The following is a 17611-nucleotide window of genomic DNA, read 5'->3' as shown; positions in this document are numbered from 1 at the left end:
TACATCATTTATAGTAGTATAAAACAAAGAAAGTTTCAATGTTACAAAGATACTACAAGATATTAAAGTAACCAAATTATGCTATATTTAATATATTTGTACAGTATATGACTTCTGTGTGATGTACTTAATTATTTAATACAATAACTTGAAACTTTCAGGACTATTTGCTTTGGTATTGAGATATTTGATTGTATGTCTGTATGTATATGACATGTCATCACATGCGTTTGTGTGTGTGTGTGTGTGTGTGTGTGTAACAGCAGAGTACCACGCTCCCACGAGTCCTCCGACTCCAGGAAAGGAGCAGGAAGGCGCTCCAGCGAGACGCAGCTCAGATGGGAAGCTGAGAGGCAGGAAGAGGGCCAATGACCCCGTCCCCCCTCTGGACTCTGACATTGAGGTACAGACGCTGGCCTTCATGGTGTCCCTTACACAACGCCTTTCATTAACATTCCTGTGCTCCGGACTGCAGGGATTACTCTCACATCCAACCTAGAGTTGTGCAATGATGTCTGGCAACAACCTCATTCAACACTCACAAGAATAGACAATGAGTTTAAAGGGATAGTTCACCCAAAATTAACATTCTGTCATCATTTACTCACCTTTATGTTGCTCCAAACTTGTATGAGTTTCATTCTTTCAAATGTATTTTTAGCAGAATGTCCAAGTTAATCTTCTTCATACAATAAACAAATGAGCACAATACAAGTTTCAAAACTCTGCTAACTCATCATAAGTTATACAGATTTGAACAAAAGGAGACTGAAGTAAAATGATTATGTATTCTTTACTCCATTGATTCTATTGCATTTATTTATCAGTGTTGTATATTAAAATGTGTATTTGATTACCAGACAAAGAAAACTGTAAAATGTTTATGAACAAAGGATACAGAGCGTTTGCCTGTCTGCCCATGAGCTGTGAAATGAGGCTGAACCGACTAAGATTATCAGCAGTTGTCATCATAAACACAGCACTGAGATAATATGCAGTGTTTTGGAGTAAATAACTTTCTTGACAAGTAAGCAGATTATATGTGTGCTCATACTCATCACTTTGTGTGTGTGTGTGTGTGTGTGTGTAGAGAGTGTTTATTTGGGACCTGGATGAGACCATCATCATTTTCCACTCGCTCCTGACGGGGACATTTTCCACACGCTTCGGCAAGGTACAAACCAGTTCTCCCACTCACACAACCCAACTTCATGCTGCTTTAATTTTGGAAGCTGAAACACAGGTTTATATATTTACTTTTGGCGATTTTGTATTAAATCTTTAATGTGGTATGTGTAATTCTAATTAACAGTCACAGTATAAACCACAATACAGTTTTAACATCAACCCAAAAAAGCATATATATATTAATAACAACAAAATTTTATATATATATTACTAATATGAAATATTATGTATATTACTCTGAATTTCATCTTATATACATTCAAAACTTTGGGGTCAGTAAGCTTTTTAATGTTTTTAAAGTCTCTTATGCTTACCAAGGTTGCATTTATTCGATCACAAATAAATTAAAAACAGTAAAATATTATTGTAATATAAAGAAGCTAGTTTCTACTGAATGTATTGTAAATTGTAATTGTTTGCTGTGATGCGCAGCTGAATTTTCAGCATCATTACTCCAGTCTTCAGTGTCACGTCATTCTTCAGAAATCGTTCAAATATGCTGATTTTCTGCTCAATAAACATTTTTGATTATTATTAGTGCTGAAAACAGTTGTGCTGCTTCATATTTTTGTGAAAACTGTGATGCATATTATTTTTCAGGATTTTTGATAACTATCATATATATATATATATATATATATATATATATACAGCAGAATAAATTTTAGCAAAAATTGTAATGCATACAAATCAAATTTGTTTGATTTTAATCCATTTCAAGTCCTGAAAGTTAGCAGAGACAGAAGTCCCTCGAGATCTCTTTTTCATAATCAATAAATATGTTCCACAGCTGTTTGAGAGTAACGTCGTCAGACAGTAAATGCGGAAGAACTAAATGAACAGTGAAAGATATAACGATGCTCCTTCAGCTCCAGACTTGTTATTTGGCCGCTCTGGTTTGATTGACGGCTCATGAACTTCTACGCAATCTCCAGGCAGCTGATGAGGAAACAATGGTCATGTTTCTTTTTCTTGGCCTGCAATCTATTTTGAATTCCCACGATCCCTTGCAGATTTGACGTGACACATAAGAGACTCTGAGAAACGCCTGGCCGCCTCGAGCACGCAGATCTTTGGACCTTTTATTTTTGAGGACTGCAGAAATGTTGCCGTGACTAATGTGTCTAATTTCAGATCCAGGAAAAAGACTCCAGAGTAGCTTATTACTGCGGCAGGAATCCACTGGAGATAGCAAATCAAAGAAAACATCCATATGAAAGTGAAATTGGGCTGGAGTTAAATAGGAACAAGTTTGATGTGTGTCACGACAAAGCCGCTTACGGTCAGACAAAGAGCCGCAGTTGCGTTGGCTCGGATTTCGCATCTTTAAGTAACAGGATATTTAACGCACTTTTTTATATACGTACTTTAAGCTCATCACTGTAAACAGCCTGTTTGGGCTGATTGGCCAGAAGCAAGACTCGACCTACTGCGAACAGAACCTCTCAGGGTGTTGAAAGACGCCCGTTTGCTATATGTTTTTAAGCTGAGGTGAATGTCAGAGGTTATTGGAGGCTCTTTCCCATTAGGATGTGATTTATCCTTGCTCAGTATGTTTACACTATAACGGAACATCTTAATGTGCACACTATGCTCCAGATTATCTATAGATAAATAAATACATTTGAAATATTTTCCCATTGTTTTGATTGTACATTAATGCATGAGCTCATTCTTAAATGTTCAGTCGTAATTCTAAAGAGGTACATCTATTATTCTGTGTTTGACTGCCACCTGTAATAAAGTCGTCCATTCATGACGGCAGATTACAGGTTATTATCTTAATTAAAGCAGGACAAACTCGCAGCTCCTGTGCTGACAATGATTAGGTGTAGAGGAAGAGATGTTTTGCGGTTAATCTGGCACTAACCTCTGGCTGACACCTACAGCTTGATCCGCTGCCAAACGGAGGAGTTAGCGGCTAGTTACGAAGCGGGCATGGAACGGGAGCACACAATGCCTTAGCTTATGTTAGCTTCACCTACAACATGAAGAGAAAACAAGACAAAGAGAAGCAGTTTGACACGCTTCTGATTGAAAGCACTGTGATCAGAATTCTTGTTGGACAAAAACCTGTTGCACCACACACTCCCTCTCTGACTGAGATAATGCAATCCTCACCTGTCACTTCAAACCAGGTATGAAAACTAATTTGACGTGCTTTCTGTGTTTTGATCCAGGACTCTGGCAAGGCTGTGTCTCTGGGCTTGTGGATGGAGGAGATGATCTTCAACTTAGCAGATTCACGTCTGTTTTTCAACGACCTGGAGGTGAGCGAAACATCAGAATCAACTAAATCAATTGATTAGGTTATATTGTAAGAAAAAAGAGAGCAGAGGGATATGTATGGAAGCTTGTTTCTGCATGGGCTAAAAAAAATTAACCAAAAAAGTAATTATTGTACAATTCTGACTTTTTTTCTCATAATTTTCAGGGGGAAAAAGTCAGAATTGCAACTAAACTCAATTGCAACATTCACATGTAAAAAGAAACCTTTAAAAAAAAAGTCTTAATTGTGAGATATAAACTTGCAATTATTATTTTTATTCAGTGGCATTAAAAAAGCAGAACTGAACTCCAAAATTGTGACATATAAACTTTTTTTTAGTAACTTACAATTACAAGCTAAACAGGAAAAAAAAAAGATGTGATAACTCAAAATTCTGATACAAATTTTATAACCTTATAACTTACAATTCTGAGGAAAGGGCCTGAATTGTGAGGTATAAACTCATATTTACCTTCTTTTTTTATTATTCCTTGACAGAAAAAACTAGCACAAATGTTCATGGTCAATTCATAAATAAAACATTTACTGCAGAATGTTGCAACTGGCCAATCATAATCAAGTATTCCAGAGAGCCACATAGCAAACTTCTCTTATTGTTAGGAATCTTCACTACGATTCTCTAGAACACCTGTCAATCATAAAGCTCTGCGTATTCCCCGCCCCTCATGTCTCCATTTGTTAATTTTGTTTACTAATTTGAGACCGTTTTCAGCTGCCAGTAAGACAGCAGTCGTCCTTGCTGCATTATATTTCATCATATTTAAATTAGTTCCTGCTAGGAAATGTGTAATATTTCTCACATTAAACCAGCTAGAACAAAATATGAGGAAGAAATCATGTTGTATCCTCATGTTTTGTGGCAGCTGCAGAAACTGGCTGTGTGGTTTGTCACAATTATGCAAAGAAACAGCTAATGAGGCTAATAATTCACCATAAAGACTACATATATTTAAGATAGATTACTATTTAAAGGTTTTCAAACTATTTTTTAAATGAATTGTATAATTTTGAGCAAGGATGCATTAATTAGATCAAAAGTGACACAGAGGATATTTATAATGCTGTACAAGATTTTGATTTCAAATAAATTCTGTCCTTTTGAACTTTCTATTCATCAAATAATCCTGAAAAATAAAATGTTTCACAGTTTCCACAAAAAATGAAGCAGCACAACTGATTTCAACATTGATAATAATCAGAAATATTTCTTGAGCAGTAAATCAGTATATTAGAATGATTTCTGAAGGATCATGTGACACTGAAGACTGGAGTAATGATGCTGATAATTCAGCTTTGCATCACAAGAATAAATTACAATTTACAATATATTCACATAGAAAACAATTATATTCAACTGTAATAATAAATCACAATTTTTTTACTGTATTTTGATCTAATAAATGCAGCCTTGGTAAGCAAAAGAGACTTATTTAAAAAAACATTAAAAAAGCTTACCGACACAAAACTTTATTTTTTTTGTTTTTAAGTGAAAGTGACGTGACATACGGCCAAGTATGGTGACCCATACTCAGAATTCGTGCTCTGCATTTAACCCATCCAACGTGCACACACACAGCAGTGAACACACACACACCGTGCACACACACAGCAGTGAACACACACACACCGTGCACACACACAGCAGTGAACACACACACACACACACAGCAGTGAACACACACCCGGAGCAGTGGGCAGCCATTTATGCTGCGGCGCCCGGGGAGCAGTTGGGGGTTCGGTGTCTTGCTCAAGGGCACCTCAGTCGTGGTATTGAGAATGGAGAGAGCGCTGGACATACACTCCCCCCACCTACAATCCCTGCCGGCCCGAGACTCGAACTCGCCACCTTTGGATTACAAGTCAGACTCTCTAACCATTAGGCCACAACTTCCCCACGACTAAATAGTAGTCTATATAAGGCAAAACACATATTCATAGTGATAAGAAATATTTATTATTTATTTAAAAAGTGAATTTAGGGCTGTTTATGTGTTAGTTTAACAGTCCATGACCTGACAGTAATGCAGTGTCAGTGTGTGAAAGACCTCGGTTTACCCTCTGCATGAAGAAAAGAGGGATTAGATTCTCTAAAAGCTTCCGAGGAGGTGCAGCAGAAACCCTGACAGCATCTGAGGTCTTAATTAGGGGTGTGTGGCTGCCACTGAAAAGAAGATTTGTCCCGGGGAGGAACAACAGCCCAGGGGTGGAGGGCACACACACCATTATTTCTTGAGCAGGTTTTAATCACGGCCCCCTTCCCTCTTGTTCTGTAATTGCCCTCAAACAGTCCAAGGCATCATTCAGCATTCAAACACTGGGAGTTCAGTCTATTCAAACGTGTCCGCTGGGGAACAGAGAGCTGCCGTGGGCAAAATAACTGCACAGGGGTCAACATGTGATTAATGGCTTAACTTGATCATTTAATGCTTTAATTAATCAGACAAATTTAATTAATGTTTGGTAGAGAAGGTATCCGAGTAGCAGAATATTTATAATGAAACTGGTGATTGAAAAGTTTTTTTTTTTTTTTTTACTTTTTTTTAAATATTTTAATTCCGTAAATACACATTAAATTGGTTAAAAGTGATGCCAAAGACATTTATATATATATATATATTTTTAAATCAAATGTTCTTTTCGATTTTAATCATCAAAAATCCTGGGGAAAGTAAAACAGTGAAAATCTAGTTCTATTAAAAAGAAGAAAAAAAAAACATAAGCAGTTTGTATTATATACTGTTTTATCTTTCATTTATTTAGTTTTATTATTGCAATTGTTTTAAATCTTTCATTGATTTTTAATAGAAATGTCATATTTTATGATAAATTAAATTAAGGCAGCGGGTATTTGCACTAAGTGTACAGTAAATAGCAATAGAGAATATTTACACTGTCAGAATAGCATATTTTCTTAACAATAGATGCTATTTACACTAAGTGCAAATAGCAACGGATTCTATTTACACTAATTGAAAACGGCAGTATTTATAAGTGATATGCTATTTACACTGAGTGCAAATAGCTATAGTTTCTATTTGCACTGTTAAATAGCAGGATTTTCTGCTATTTATACTAATTATTGCAAATGTTGGCAACTGTCTGCAACTCAGTATTGTAGTACAGAACGCAATAATAATGCATTGAGTGTACATTATAATGGTAATTCAAATTATTAAATGTACAATAAAGCCCTCCCTACACCTACCCTCTCTCCTTACCTGATGCTTTTTCAATTATTTTCTTAATTTTTATTTAAAATGGGGATAAATGCCTTTCCAATGTGATATGAGATTTGGAAAGGGAGGAAAAAAGTTTGGCGAAAGGCAGGTTTCGTGTCAAAAAGACTACAGCTTTAGCATCTACACCACTGGAGCTGATGATCACCAGTCGTCTTTTGCGGTGTTGATTACACCAATCACATGTTAGTGGGCGCAGTTAGTCTGAACAGCCTTTGCCAACAAGACGGCCTATTTGCACTCAGTGTAAATAGACACGCCGATAAATTAATGTTTGATAGAGTTCGGTAGAGAAGATATCTGAGTAGCAAAATAGTTACAACGAAACTGGGGTTTTGTGTGTGGGGGGGGGGGGGGGGTAAATTAATATTATTATTCAGCAAGGACACATTAAATTGATACCAAAGATATGTATAATGTATAAAAATATATATATTTCAAATAAATGCTCTAAATGTTCTTTTGAACTTTATTAATCGAAAATCCTGAAAAAAAAATAACACACACAATGAAAGTCGACTTCTATTAAAAAAGCAGTTTTATAGTTTTTTATCTTATTGATTTAGTTTTATTGCAGTTGTTTTAAATTGTTCATTGATTGACAAACTTCATTCATTAAAAATCCTGGAAAAGAAACTTCACAGTGAAAAGTCTAGTTCTATTAAAAAAAAAGAAAAACGAGAAAATCTAGTTATAATTGCAGTAATTTAAGAACAACAGAAGTCAGTGGGAGGTCGGCAACATGATATTATTAAGATAAACATGACATGTTGAGTCATATCTGTGAAAATATGAAAAACAATAGTTAGAGCATGAATGTGTTTTGTCAGTGCTGAAGGCTGAGCAATTGTTTTTGTGAATTCGAATCCAAATTTTGATCAAATTTGCATGTGTTGCTAAAACAGCAAGGAGAAGCACGCTAGATAGTGATCTGGAGGAAAGAGCAGATGTTCAGCTTGTGTCGCCCACCGAAATTAGTGTATATTGGCAGCAGTACGCACAAACCCGGCCAAGACAAAAGCGTTAATTAACGTCCAATATCGGGTTTAGATGTGTTCTGTCTGCCATCTTTCTGATATCTTACCCTCCGGCGTTAAAGGCGCCAGGATGTCTTGGGTCGCGGTGGCCTGGTTTTGCTTTTTTGTTGTTCGTCTTTTTTAATATTTCACTCTTGCTCTCACCATCGTTCCCCGAGGCTCGGTGGTGGGTGAACCTGTCTATACACAGTACATCACTTTACACGGCTGTAACGTATATCCGCCTCATGCGTATCTGCTTTCCTTTCATTTCCCAGGAATGCGACCAAGTTCACATTGATGATGTGGCCTCGGATGACAATGGGCAGGACTTGAGGTAGAGTATGGCTTTCCTTCATCTAGCACAGCAAGAAACAATATGAGCATTTCCAAAAAACAGATATTATATGCCGTAAAAGGATCCTGTACTTTATGCTGCTGACATATTGAGTATTAAACATTGTTGGTTTTATCATAATTTTGAGATAAGCCCTCTGCTTCCAGACGTTTTATGATGGACATTAATCACAAGTTTAAGAGCACGTCTACAGAGTTATTAAATGAACAGTCCTCTAAAAATTTAATTTCTGTCAATATTTACTCACCCTTTTATTCCAAAACCCATATTAATACTCCAAAAAAGCCATAAAGTAGTCTAATTTTAATTTTTACAGAAAATATGTTTTGTTTTTTAGATGAATTACTATGAGCTGATACTATATGAAAAAGCAACAGGAATATTTTTTTTACATTAAGTTTGTAAAGAATAAAAATACTCAGAAAATGTATTATGAAAGCATCTATATGATTTTGGAAGTGCTTTAATTAAAATTATTTATAGATTGAATTTTGTTCAGTTCATTTATTTATTTACTATGAACAGATGCTATATGAAAGAACAACAGGAATATTTTTAAAAGCTCCAAAAGGACAAAAATACTCCAAAAAGCACCGTAACAGTTTTATTAAATATCTATTATTTTATCATTTATTTACAAAAACACTCCAAAAATTACATGAATTAAATAATGTAAATATATTAAATGATGTAAATATCCTATTATTTCATTTATTTTATTTGATCTTTTATTATTTTTAGTTATTTATTTAATTTACAGATTTTTTAATTATTTACTGAATATGAACTGATGCTATATGACAAAGGAGCATTGTTTTATTAAATGTCTTTTTATGGAATGACAAGAGGATGACTAAATTATGGCACAATTTTCATTTTTAATTGAGCTATATCTTTAGCATAACAGCATGCTGACACACTGGTTATCAAAAATTATAGTTTCTTATCACAGTTTGTAGGCAGACTATCTCTCTGCTTCCAGACATTTTACGATGGACATTAATCAGACTTTTAGGAGCGTGACAGGAGAAATGGTGTTTGGAGGTGTGGAGCGGATCTGAAGCTGACTGTGTGTGTGTGTGTGTACTTGCAGCACGTATAACTTTGGCACGGATGGCTTCCAGAGCCCAGCAGGTGGAGGCACGCTCTGCTTGGGCTCAGGTGTTCACGGCGGGGTCGACTGGATGAGGAAACTGGCCTTCCGCTACCGCCGCGTCAAAGAGATCTACAACACCTACAAGAACAATGTAGGAGGTGAGAAGAGAAACCCACAGCATTCCACAGCTATGAACACAAGCATAATTATGGTCAGAAATGACTAGTACACAACAGATAGATCCTGTTCTCAATTTCTGATTGGTCGAATCGTACTGGAAGCCGTTGTAAAAGAGCTGAAGTACACACAGCTGTAGCCGCATGTCAGTTGACTTCTATATTAACTCATCAACTGTAAACACTGTACAGTTAGAATGAAGAACTATTACCAGGTGCAAAATTATAATAAGGATATAAAGTAATAATATAGTCATTTTTGCCAAGCCAACATATTGTTATGCTATTTAAACTACTACTTCTTATTTTTCTTCTGAGAGTCAGTTTTCCAAACCTATCTCCTCCTAGGGCTTTAAAGCCACACGCCCCAAACTCGGCAGAGACCTGGGCCCTGATTTCTAGTTTGTTGCTATATCTTTTCAGACTGATCAGACTTATAGTTTTTTTTATTATTAATTATTAAAAATGAAAAATGCCCCATAGACTTGCATTGTCTGAGAGAAATTGCGCCCCTAGAGGAGCAATTCCCCTCGGGCGAATGACTCGATCAGTTTGAAATCGGTTGAAAATACAAATAAATACATACATTTAACTCACCCTGACAAGCTAAACCAACTTATCTGATTATTACCGGGTCAGGGCTCATCAATAAATGACCGTCTGGCCAGAGAACAGTGTGAAAGACAAGAGCACTCTCACCGCACCGATCAACGAGTCACAACAGCAGCATTTATATGTGTTTTAGAGCCTTTTAAAATAAAATATTCCAGAGATTGCACGCAATCCACTAATTAGAACAAAACAAGAGCTAAATTCAGGTGTTTGTGAGCTGATTTGTGTGAAACTGAAGTCAGTCTGTGTCGATCGCTCCCGGAGCGCGGACATCACGAGCTCACTGCAGCGTCCTCTTAAACTTGTTTATTTGCACGTTTCAGCTTTTTAAGGTAAAGCACACCAGCGACTGATCATAAAACATGAAGAAGAATATAGTACACAGCTAAATTGAGTGCATGTGAGATGTTTTTTAATATTTCACTCTTGAGCTGCCCTCTGCGTTTGAAAGGAGAAATACATACAACAAACTACATCATTTCCATGTGTTTTACAGCCGTATAAATCAAAACATTCCAGCGATCGAACACAGTACATAATAAAATGAGTGCTTGTGAGATTTTTCTTCTCTAACTGCAGAGCAACGCGCAGCTCCGGACCGCATTCATCCTCACTTCTCTTGGGACAAACACAGATGAAGATTAGAAGATTCATTAAAAAATACATGTTATCTAAACATTTCGTTTATAGAGCTATAACACATAAAACAGAATTAGGACATGAAGCTAAGCAAAAAAAAAAAAAAAAACAGAGGTTGCAGTCCTGTTACGCTTTAGCTCATAACTTCAAGAAACATGCATCTTGAAAAACTGCATTATTTTCAGAAAATTGTCCAAATTTGCCATATTCTGTCGATCAGATCGAAAGATTTCGTTCATAGAGCTGTCACATATTATACCAGACAAGCGCACTGAGGCGCTGCAAAGAAAAACAGCTCTATGCTTCACGTTGCGTTTTTATTTTCGATACTTCACGAAACTTGCATAGATTATTTTGCATCCAGCGAGCCAACTCTGCTGAAGCTGTTGTCATAGCCTAGTAGGCTTTTTATTACAATAGAAAACAGCAAGGGTTCATGGAAAAATACTGTTGTATGTTTTTTGCAACGGGGCAGCTCAAGAACGCCGGACACACTAGTACTCTGGCTCTATTGCCCCAAGGCTGCTGAGGCTTGCGTTGCCAAGCCAACATTTAAAGTTTGATCTCGAGCTTTAGCTTCTAGTTATTATTGTTGTTGACAGTAACAAGAAATAATAATCAGAATCTTTATTGTCATTATACAAAAAGTACAATGAAATTTTGTGCAGTAAGATTTACAGTTAAAACAAAAATATATATGTAAAATATATATGTAAAAATATATGTATGCAAAATAATACAAATATATACTTTAAGCAGCAATATTTACATATCGCAGTTGCAGCAGTTTTTGAATACAGTCGTGGTCAGAATTATTGGCACCCTTGGTAAATATGACCAAAGAAGGCTGTGAAAATGAATCTTACTGGATAATAAGAATTTAAAATGAGGGGAAATATTATTTTGAAAAATGTTTTTCTCTAATACACATTGGCCACAATTAACAGCACCCTTTTATTCAATACTTTTTGAAACCTTATTTGCCAGTTTAACAGCTCTAAATGTTCTCCTATAATGCCTGATGAGGTTAGAGAACACCTGACGAGATCAGAGACCATTCCTTCATCCAGAATCACTCCAGACCCTTCAGATTCACAGCTCCATGTTGGTGCTTCTTCTCTTCAGTTCACCTCACTCATTTTCTACAGGTTCAGGTCAGAGGACTGGAAAGACCATAGCAGAAGCTTGGTTTTGTGCTCAGTGACCCATTTGTGTGTTGTTTTTTTAGGTTTGTGTTTGGATTATTGTCCGGTTGGAAGATGTAGGTGCTGGTTGACAATTTTCTTTTAAGGTTTTCTGACCCCGAGACTCAATTATTTTCTGCAATTCTCCAGCTGTGGTCCTTGGAGAGTCTTTATCCACTCAAACGCTCCTTCTCACTGTGCATTAGGACGATATAGACACACGTCCTCTTCCAGGCAGATTCATTACATTTTCTGTTGATTGGAAATTCTTAATTATTGCCCTGATGGTGGAAATGGGAATTTTCACTGCTCTAGCTCTTTTCTTAAAGCCACTTCACTAATTTGTGAAGCTCAATTATCTTTTGCTGCACATCAGAAATATATTATTTGTTTTTTTCTCATTGTGATGGGTGATTAAGGTAATTTGGGCTTTGTTTTCCCTCCTATTTATATTTCTGTGAAACAGGAAGCCATGGTTGGATAATTTTGTGTTCATAATCACCCTGGAGTGCTCAAAATTGTGACTATAAATGGGAATATACTTCAGAGATATGTTACTCATAAGAATTTCTTGGGGTACCAATAATTGTGTCCAACGTGTATTTGAGAAAAACATTTATTTTATAATGAGATTTTCCCCCATTTTCAATTGTTCAATGAAAGGTTAGATTTTGTGAGTTTTTTTTTAAATAAAAGATCAAAAGGATTAATAATGCAGGTTTGTTTTCAGAGCCTTCTTTGATCATATTTACCAAGGGTGCCAATAATTCTGACCACGCCTGTACACCCATGTGAATAATTATAGAGTTCAGATAGAAACAAGATGGAATATTGCACAAAAGAGACATTATATTCAGTGTGCATTTAATATTGCAACAGCCCTGGAATATGTGCTTTTTTCAGTCTGTTTGTTTTGGCTTTTATTGTCCTGTACCGCCGACCTGAGGGTTCAATTCAAACAGAGGATGTGCTGGATGGGATGAGTCTTTCAAAATGCTGCAAATAATAATAATATTGCAACAATTCTTGAAGCAAGTAATATTTTAATAGCATTTTATTATTGATGAGAGCAATGTAATTAATTGATTAATTAATAATTAATATTAATATATTTTATTTAGTTATGCAATGCATATATATGGAAATAATATATTTATTATGGATTTTCCGTTCTTTGAAATGAAGTAAAAATAATTGATTAAGTCATGGTAAAAAGTTTTAAATTATTATTATTATTTTTTAAAATGAAAATGTTCAGAATAAAACAAATTATTGTTGAATATCATATTAGACTTTTTTTTTTTTTTTTTTTTACTTTTTTCTTGTTTTAAATAAATAAACAAACTAAACACTGGAACATAAAAGTGCCTGTAGTTCAAGAAACCTTGTTAAATATTATTTAATATGAAATTATTTAGAAAAAAACTAATTGTACATCATTTTATTGTTGTGGTTCTAAAAGCAGCAAGTCACTCAAGGCCATGTGCTACACTGGTTTTAAGAGGGTTTTACGCACTCCACTTCGCTCTGTGCCAAACAACCCTATAAAATCACTGTAATTCAGGGCCGGTTCGTGACATCTCTTACTGTTATTTTTGGATTCTCAGAAGCAACATTCATGAATTGTTTCCTGCATGAATCTTCAGTCTGATGGGTTTTGTGAATGGTTCATGGTTGCTGTTTTTCTGCAGGTTTGCTGGGCAGTCCGAAGCGGGAAGAGTGGCTTCAGCTGAGGCGGGAGATGGAGGTTTTGACGGATCTGTGGCTGACGCAGGCACTCAAAGCTCTCGCTCTCATCAACTCCAGGTGAGGACAGCACACATATGACGACACAGCAATATTCCAGAGTTCAAGAGCAGAAACTACCTTCTGTGGAAATCCACGGTGCGTCACAGATACCGAATCTGGAATATTGCTTTAAAAATAGACTTACTTTACAGCAAGTCACAGCAGTTTTGTGTCACTCAAACATAATGGGTTTTGGCAAGCAAAGCACACTGTCAACATATTTCTGTCCCATGACTTATTTTACTTATTTAACAGGAAAGTGAGGTTTAGCAGAACATCTGAGCTGCTTTTCAATTAAATCTATGTAGTGACCAGAACCTGTCAAGATCCAAAAAGAACCAAAAAACCATCATAAATATAGTCCATATGAATAGTGCACTGTATTTCAAGTTCTCTGAAGTCATACGATAGAAACTATGGAAGTTTATTTTCACCACAGAATAATGCAACTTTTTATAGGATTTTTTTTAACAAGTTTACATGTCATAATTATTTTTTTTCCACAATGGAATAAAAAATTAATATAATTGCAACTTTTTTGCAGTTGTCATTTTTATTTTATTCATTGCAATTGCAAGTTTACATCTCACAGTTTAGACTTTGCAATTATGAATGTATGTTTCACAAATACAAGATTATATCTCACAATTAAGTTATGCCTTGTAATTATGAGTTAATATTCACAATTATGAGATTATATTTTGCAAATATGATTTATGTTTCACAATTGAGATTGTATTTCACAATTATATATTTTGCAATTGAGTTTTTATCTTGTAATTACAAATTAATATTTTGCAATTATGAACTTATTTTGTGCAGTTATGACTTTATACCTCACAATTCTGAGATTATATTTCACAAATCTGTTTATTTCACAATTTTGTATCTCACAATTGTGAAAAAGTAAACACAAATGAAGCTTTTTTCCACTAAATCCAGACCAGATTGTTATTTCTGACTGCAGTATTCCTTTAAGAATGATTTTTGTCCCTCTCACAGACCGAACTGTGTGAACGTGATGGTCACCACCACGCAGCTGATTCCAGCGCTCTCCAAAGTGCTTCTCTACGGACTTGGAGGAGCTTTTCCCATCGAGAACATCTACAGCGCCACCAAAACAGGTTTGCTGCCTCTTCAAACGCTGCATTTCAGACAGTTTTCCTGATCTAGAAACAGAATTGTTAACGTCGTGTGCCTGTTCTAGGTAAAGAAAGCTGCTTTGAGCGCGTGACCCAGCGGTTCGGCAGGAGAGCCGTGTATGTTGTCGTAGGGGATGGAGTCGAGGAGGAGACGGTCGCCAAGAAGGTGTGAAGGAATAATGCCAAAACACAGGCTGAATGAGTACTGTAATCATGCATTATGGGATTACAAAATATATTATTACTGGTCATTTCTAGTGAAACATAGTATTACTGTACCATGGCATCGTTTTATTAGCAAAGGTGAACTTTTTGGGGGAAAAAACAAACAAACAAAAAACATTAACTACCGTTTTAAAATAAATAAGGATAAAATATTTAAATAAATATGATATTATAAATAAATTGTTATTTTAATTCATTATATATTTTATATTGTAAGTATTATTCAGTTATTACTGTTTTTGTAATAATATGATTATAAAAATGTGATATTTATATTGAATTATATTTGTTATAATCGTAGCTTTATTTTAGTCATTTTTATTAGTTAGCATTTATATATAATGTTATATTATAATTCAATAGATTTTAATATTATTCAGTGGTGTTTTTTTTTTAAATAATACATATTTTAAATATATTTTACAATATTTTTTTATTGTATATTTGCATTATATTATATAATGGTTTTAGTTTGTAATATAATATTTTTATTATGATGATCATTTATATTATTAAAATATGTAAAGTGATTTTATATTGGAATTTATATATTATTTAATTTTTATAAATAAATATTTTCAAAAATTACATATTTATATTAAATAGTATTTTTTTATCTTAAACGTAATCTCTTTTTATAATTATCATTTATATTACAATTGAAATATCATGTTTTTAAACAAACAATGATGTAAAAGTATCCTTATCCTTTCAAAATATATCCAAATCTTTATTCTCAAAACACTTTTCAGTTATTTTAAACTTTATATATATATATATATATATATATATATATATATATATATATATATATATATATATATATATGTAAACATAAATATTTAATATGACAATAAATGGTCACTTTTTTTGTAATATCATGACTGACAATTTGCATTTTCATCAGCCATGACAAATAAACGTTAATGTAGTTGTGATGCTGTGATGTCCTGCAGAAGAACATGCCGTTCTGGAGAGTGACGTGCCGGGCGGATCTGGAGGCGCTGAGTCACGCACTTGAGCTGGATTACCTTTAGAGGGCAGCATGTGTCCGTCTGCCTCAGACCTGTGTGTGCGGTCCACAGGAATCACATGACCCAGCCAAGAACTGCAGGACCAATCAGCAGGGAGCAGCAATCTTACTGGAAACGTTTGCTTCAAATCAATCCAAGAAAAACGCTTTTGTCTCTTTCTCACGCTCCACCTGAGAGGCTCAGCTCTTTCATTCACTCGCTTTTCTTCACAACAGCACTGCACTGAAAACAAAGACCCATCAGCGACTGATTCAGAAAGCCTGTGTTCGGAATAACATACTATCACACGACAGTATGCAGTACTGTGCACAGTGTGTGTATTTTCTGTTTGTGCAGAAACCCAGATGACAATGGAGCACAACGCATGGGTATCCCAGAATGCAATGCACTTGACTTGATTTTTTTACACTTCATCTCTTTGGACTGCCAAAATATGAAAAAAAAAAAAAATCCCACAGAAACTGGATTCAAAATAACTATTTTTTATTTCTGAGATGAAACTAGAAGTCATGTGACAGTAATGCAGCAAACTACTGTTTGAAATGTTTATCACAAGGCATAATGTTGACTGGTGTTTTATATTAAGCAGTATACAGTGTAAAGTGTGCAGTATGCTGTAATGTTTATAGAACATAGCCGTTCTGAAACAACCCATTTTAAGGCTTGAAAGGGGTGTAAAAATAGAAGATTTTATTTTAAAAAAAAATTACATTTCTTACAACATTCAATCATATGCATTTCCATAAAAAAACACCAAATTCATAAGTGAAGAGAAAAAATACAAGATTTGATATAATTGTGTGTAATCAGAACCAAATTGATTGAATATTGCACCATACGTAAAAAGGATAATTCTATAAATGTTAACTGAATTAAAATGCATTAAAAAGAAGATATTGTACTAAAACTGCAGGAAAAACTAACCCCTCACCCTTTGAGCACAAAGTACTGCAAATCCACTTATTTTAATGGAAACCCCTGAAGTGATTTAAAAGTGAACTAACCAAGAAATTAGCCAAAGTATTGTACCAAGTGATCCTGCTATTGGTACTAAAAGAAATGACATGATTGACTTCTGAATGTCTGACTTCTTTTCCTCCTGTGTCTCTGACGTTTGCCTGAACATCATGTGGTTTGTTCCTGATGTATATTTGTTACTTTGCTGAAGTTGATATACTGTATACTGTACTGTATGTGCCGCTCTGACCTGCATGTGCTCTTCACAACCGCTTCTGTTCGCTATGATTTGTATATAAGGTTTTATTGTTGATTATTTCTGGGCTTATTATAATAGAATAAAGATAAATTAATTTCACTCTCATGTCTCCTTCATAAAGCGGCTTTTGCCTTGTGTTAAGTGGAATAAACAGTTATGAAAGATTATTATTTAGTCTTTTTAAGGGCATGAATCTCACAAAGAAATATCCAGCTCAAATTTCACTCTAAAATCAAAAGGAAAATAAACAAAACACAGGCTTTTTGAATACTGAAAAATCCTTAAATGCCATTTCTATAACAATTAAGCACATTTAAACACCAATTTTAAATAAGGCAAATAAAATTAAATATTTATGTAAATTATATATTAATTAATTTAAATATATATATATATATATATATATATATA

At 34.7% G+C, this 17611-nt stretch overlaps 1 protein-coding gene across 3 annotated transcripts in view; it reads left to right on the top strand.

Moving 5' to 3' along the window:
• The window catches only part of LOC306878860 (protein phosphatase EYA2-like), a 39897-nt gene extending 22531 nt beyond the window's left edge, over positions 1 to 17366 (top strand). For 2 of the 3 annotated variants that reach the window (XM_079431434.1, XM_079431433.1), the window contains exons 8-16: positions 264 to 403; positions 1091 to 1174; positions 3369 to 3458; positions 8009 to 8067; positions 9182 to 9342; positions 13487 to 13601; positions 14586 to 14707; positions 14791 to 14891; positions 15907 to 17365. In XM_079431434.1, the coding sequence (XP_079287560.1) occupies positions 264 to 403; positions 1091 to 1174; positions 3369 to 3458; positions 8009 to 8067; positions 9182 to 9342; positions 13487 to 13601; positions 14586 to 14707; positions 14791 to 14891; positions 15907 to 15987 (953 nt within the window). In that variant the 3' untranslated portion in view covers positions 15988 to 17365. Of the gene's footprint in view, positions 1 to 263; positions 404 to 1090; positions 1175 to 3368; positions 3459 to 8008; positions 8068 to 9181; positions 9343 to 13486; positions 13602 to 14585; positions 14708 to 14790; positions 14892 to 15906 lie in introns of all 3 variants that reach the window. The other variant, XM_079431432.1, reaches the window with a different exon arrangement.
• Positions 17367 to 17611: the final 245 nt, after the last annotated feature.

Source organism: Barbus barbus (assembly GCF_936440315.1).
Source record: "Barbus barbus genome assembly, chromosome: 13".
NCBI lineage: Eukaryota > Metazoa > Chordata > Actinopteri > Cypriniformes > Cyprinidae > Barbus > Barbus barbus.
Note: the sequence above shows the minus strand (reverse complement) of the source record. Positions and strands in the feature narration are given on the sequence as shown.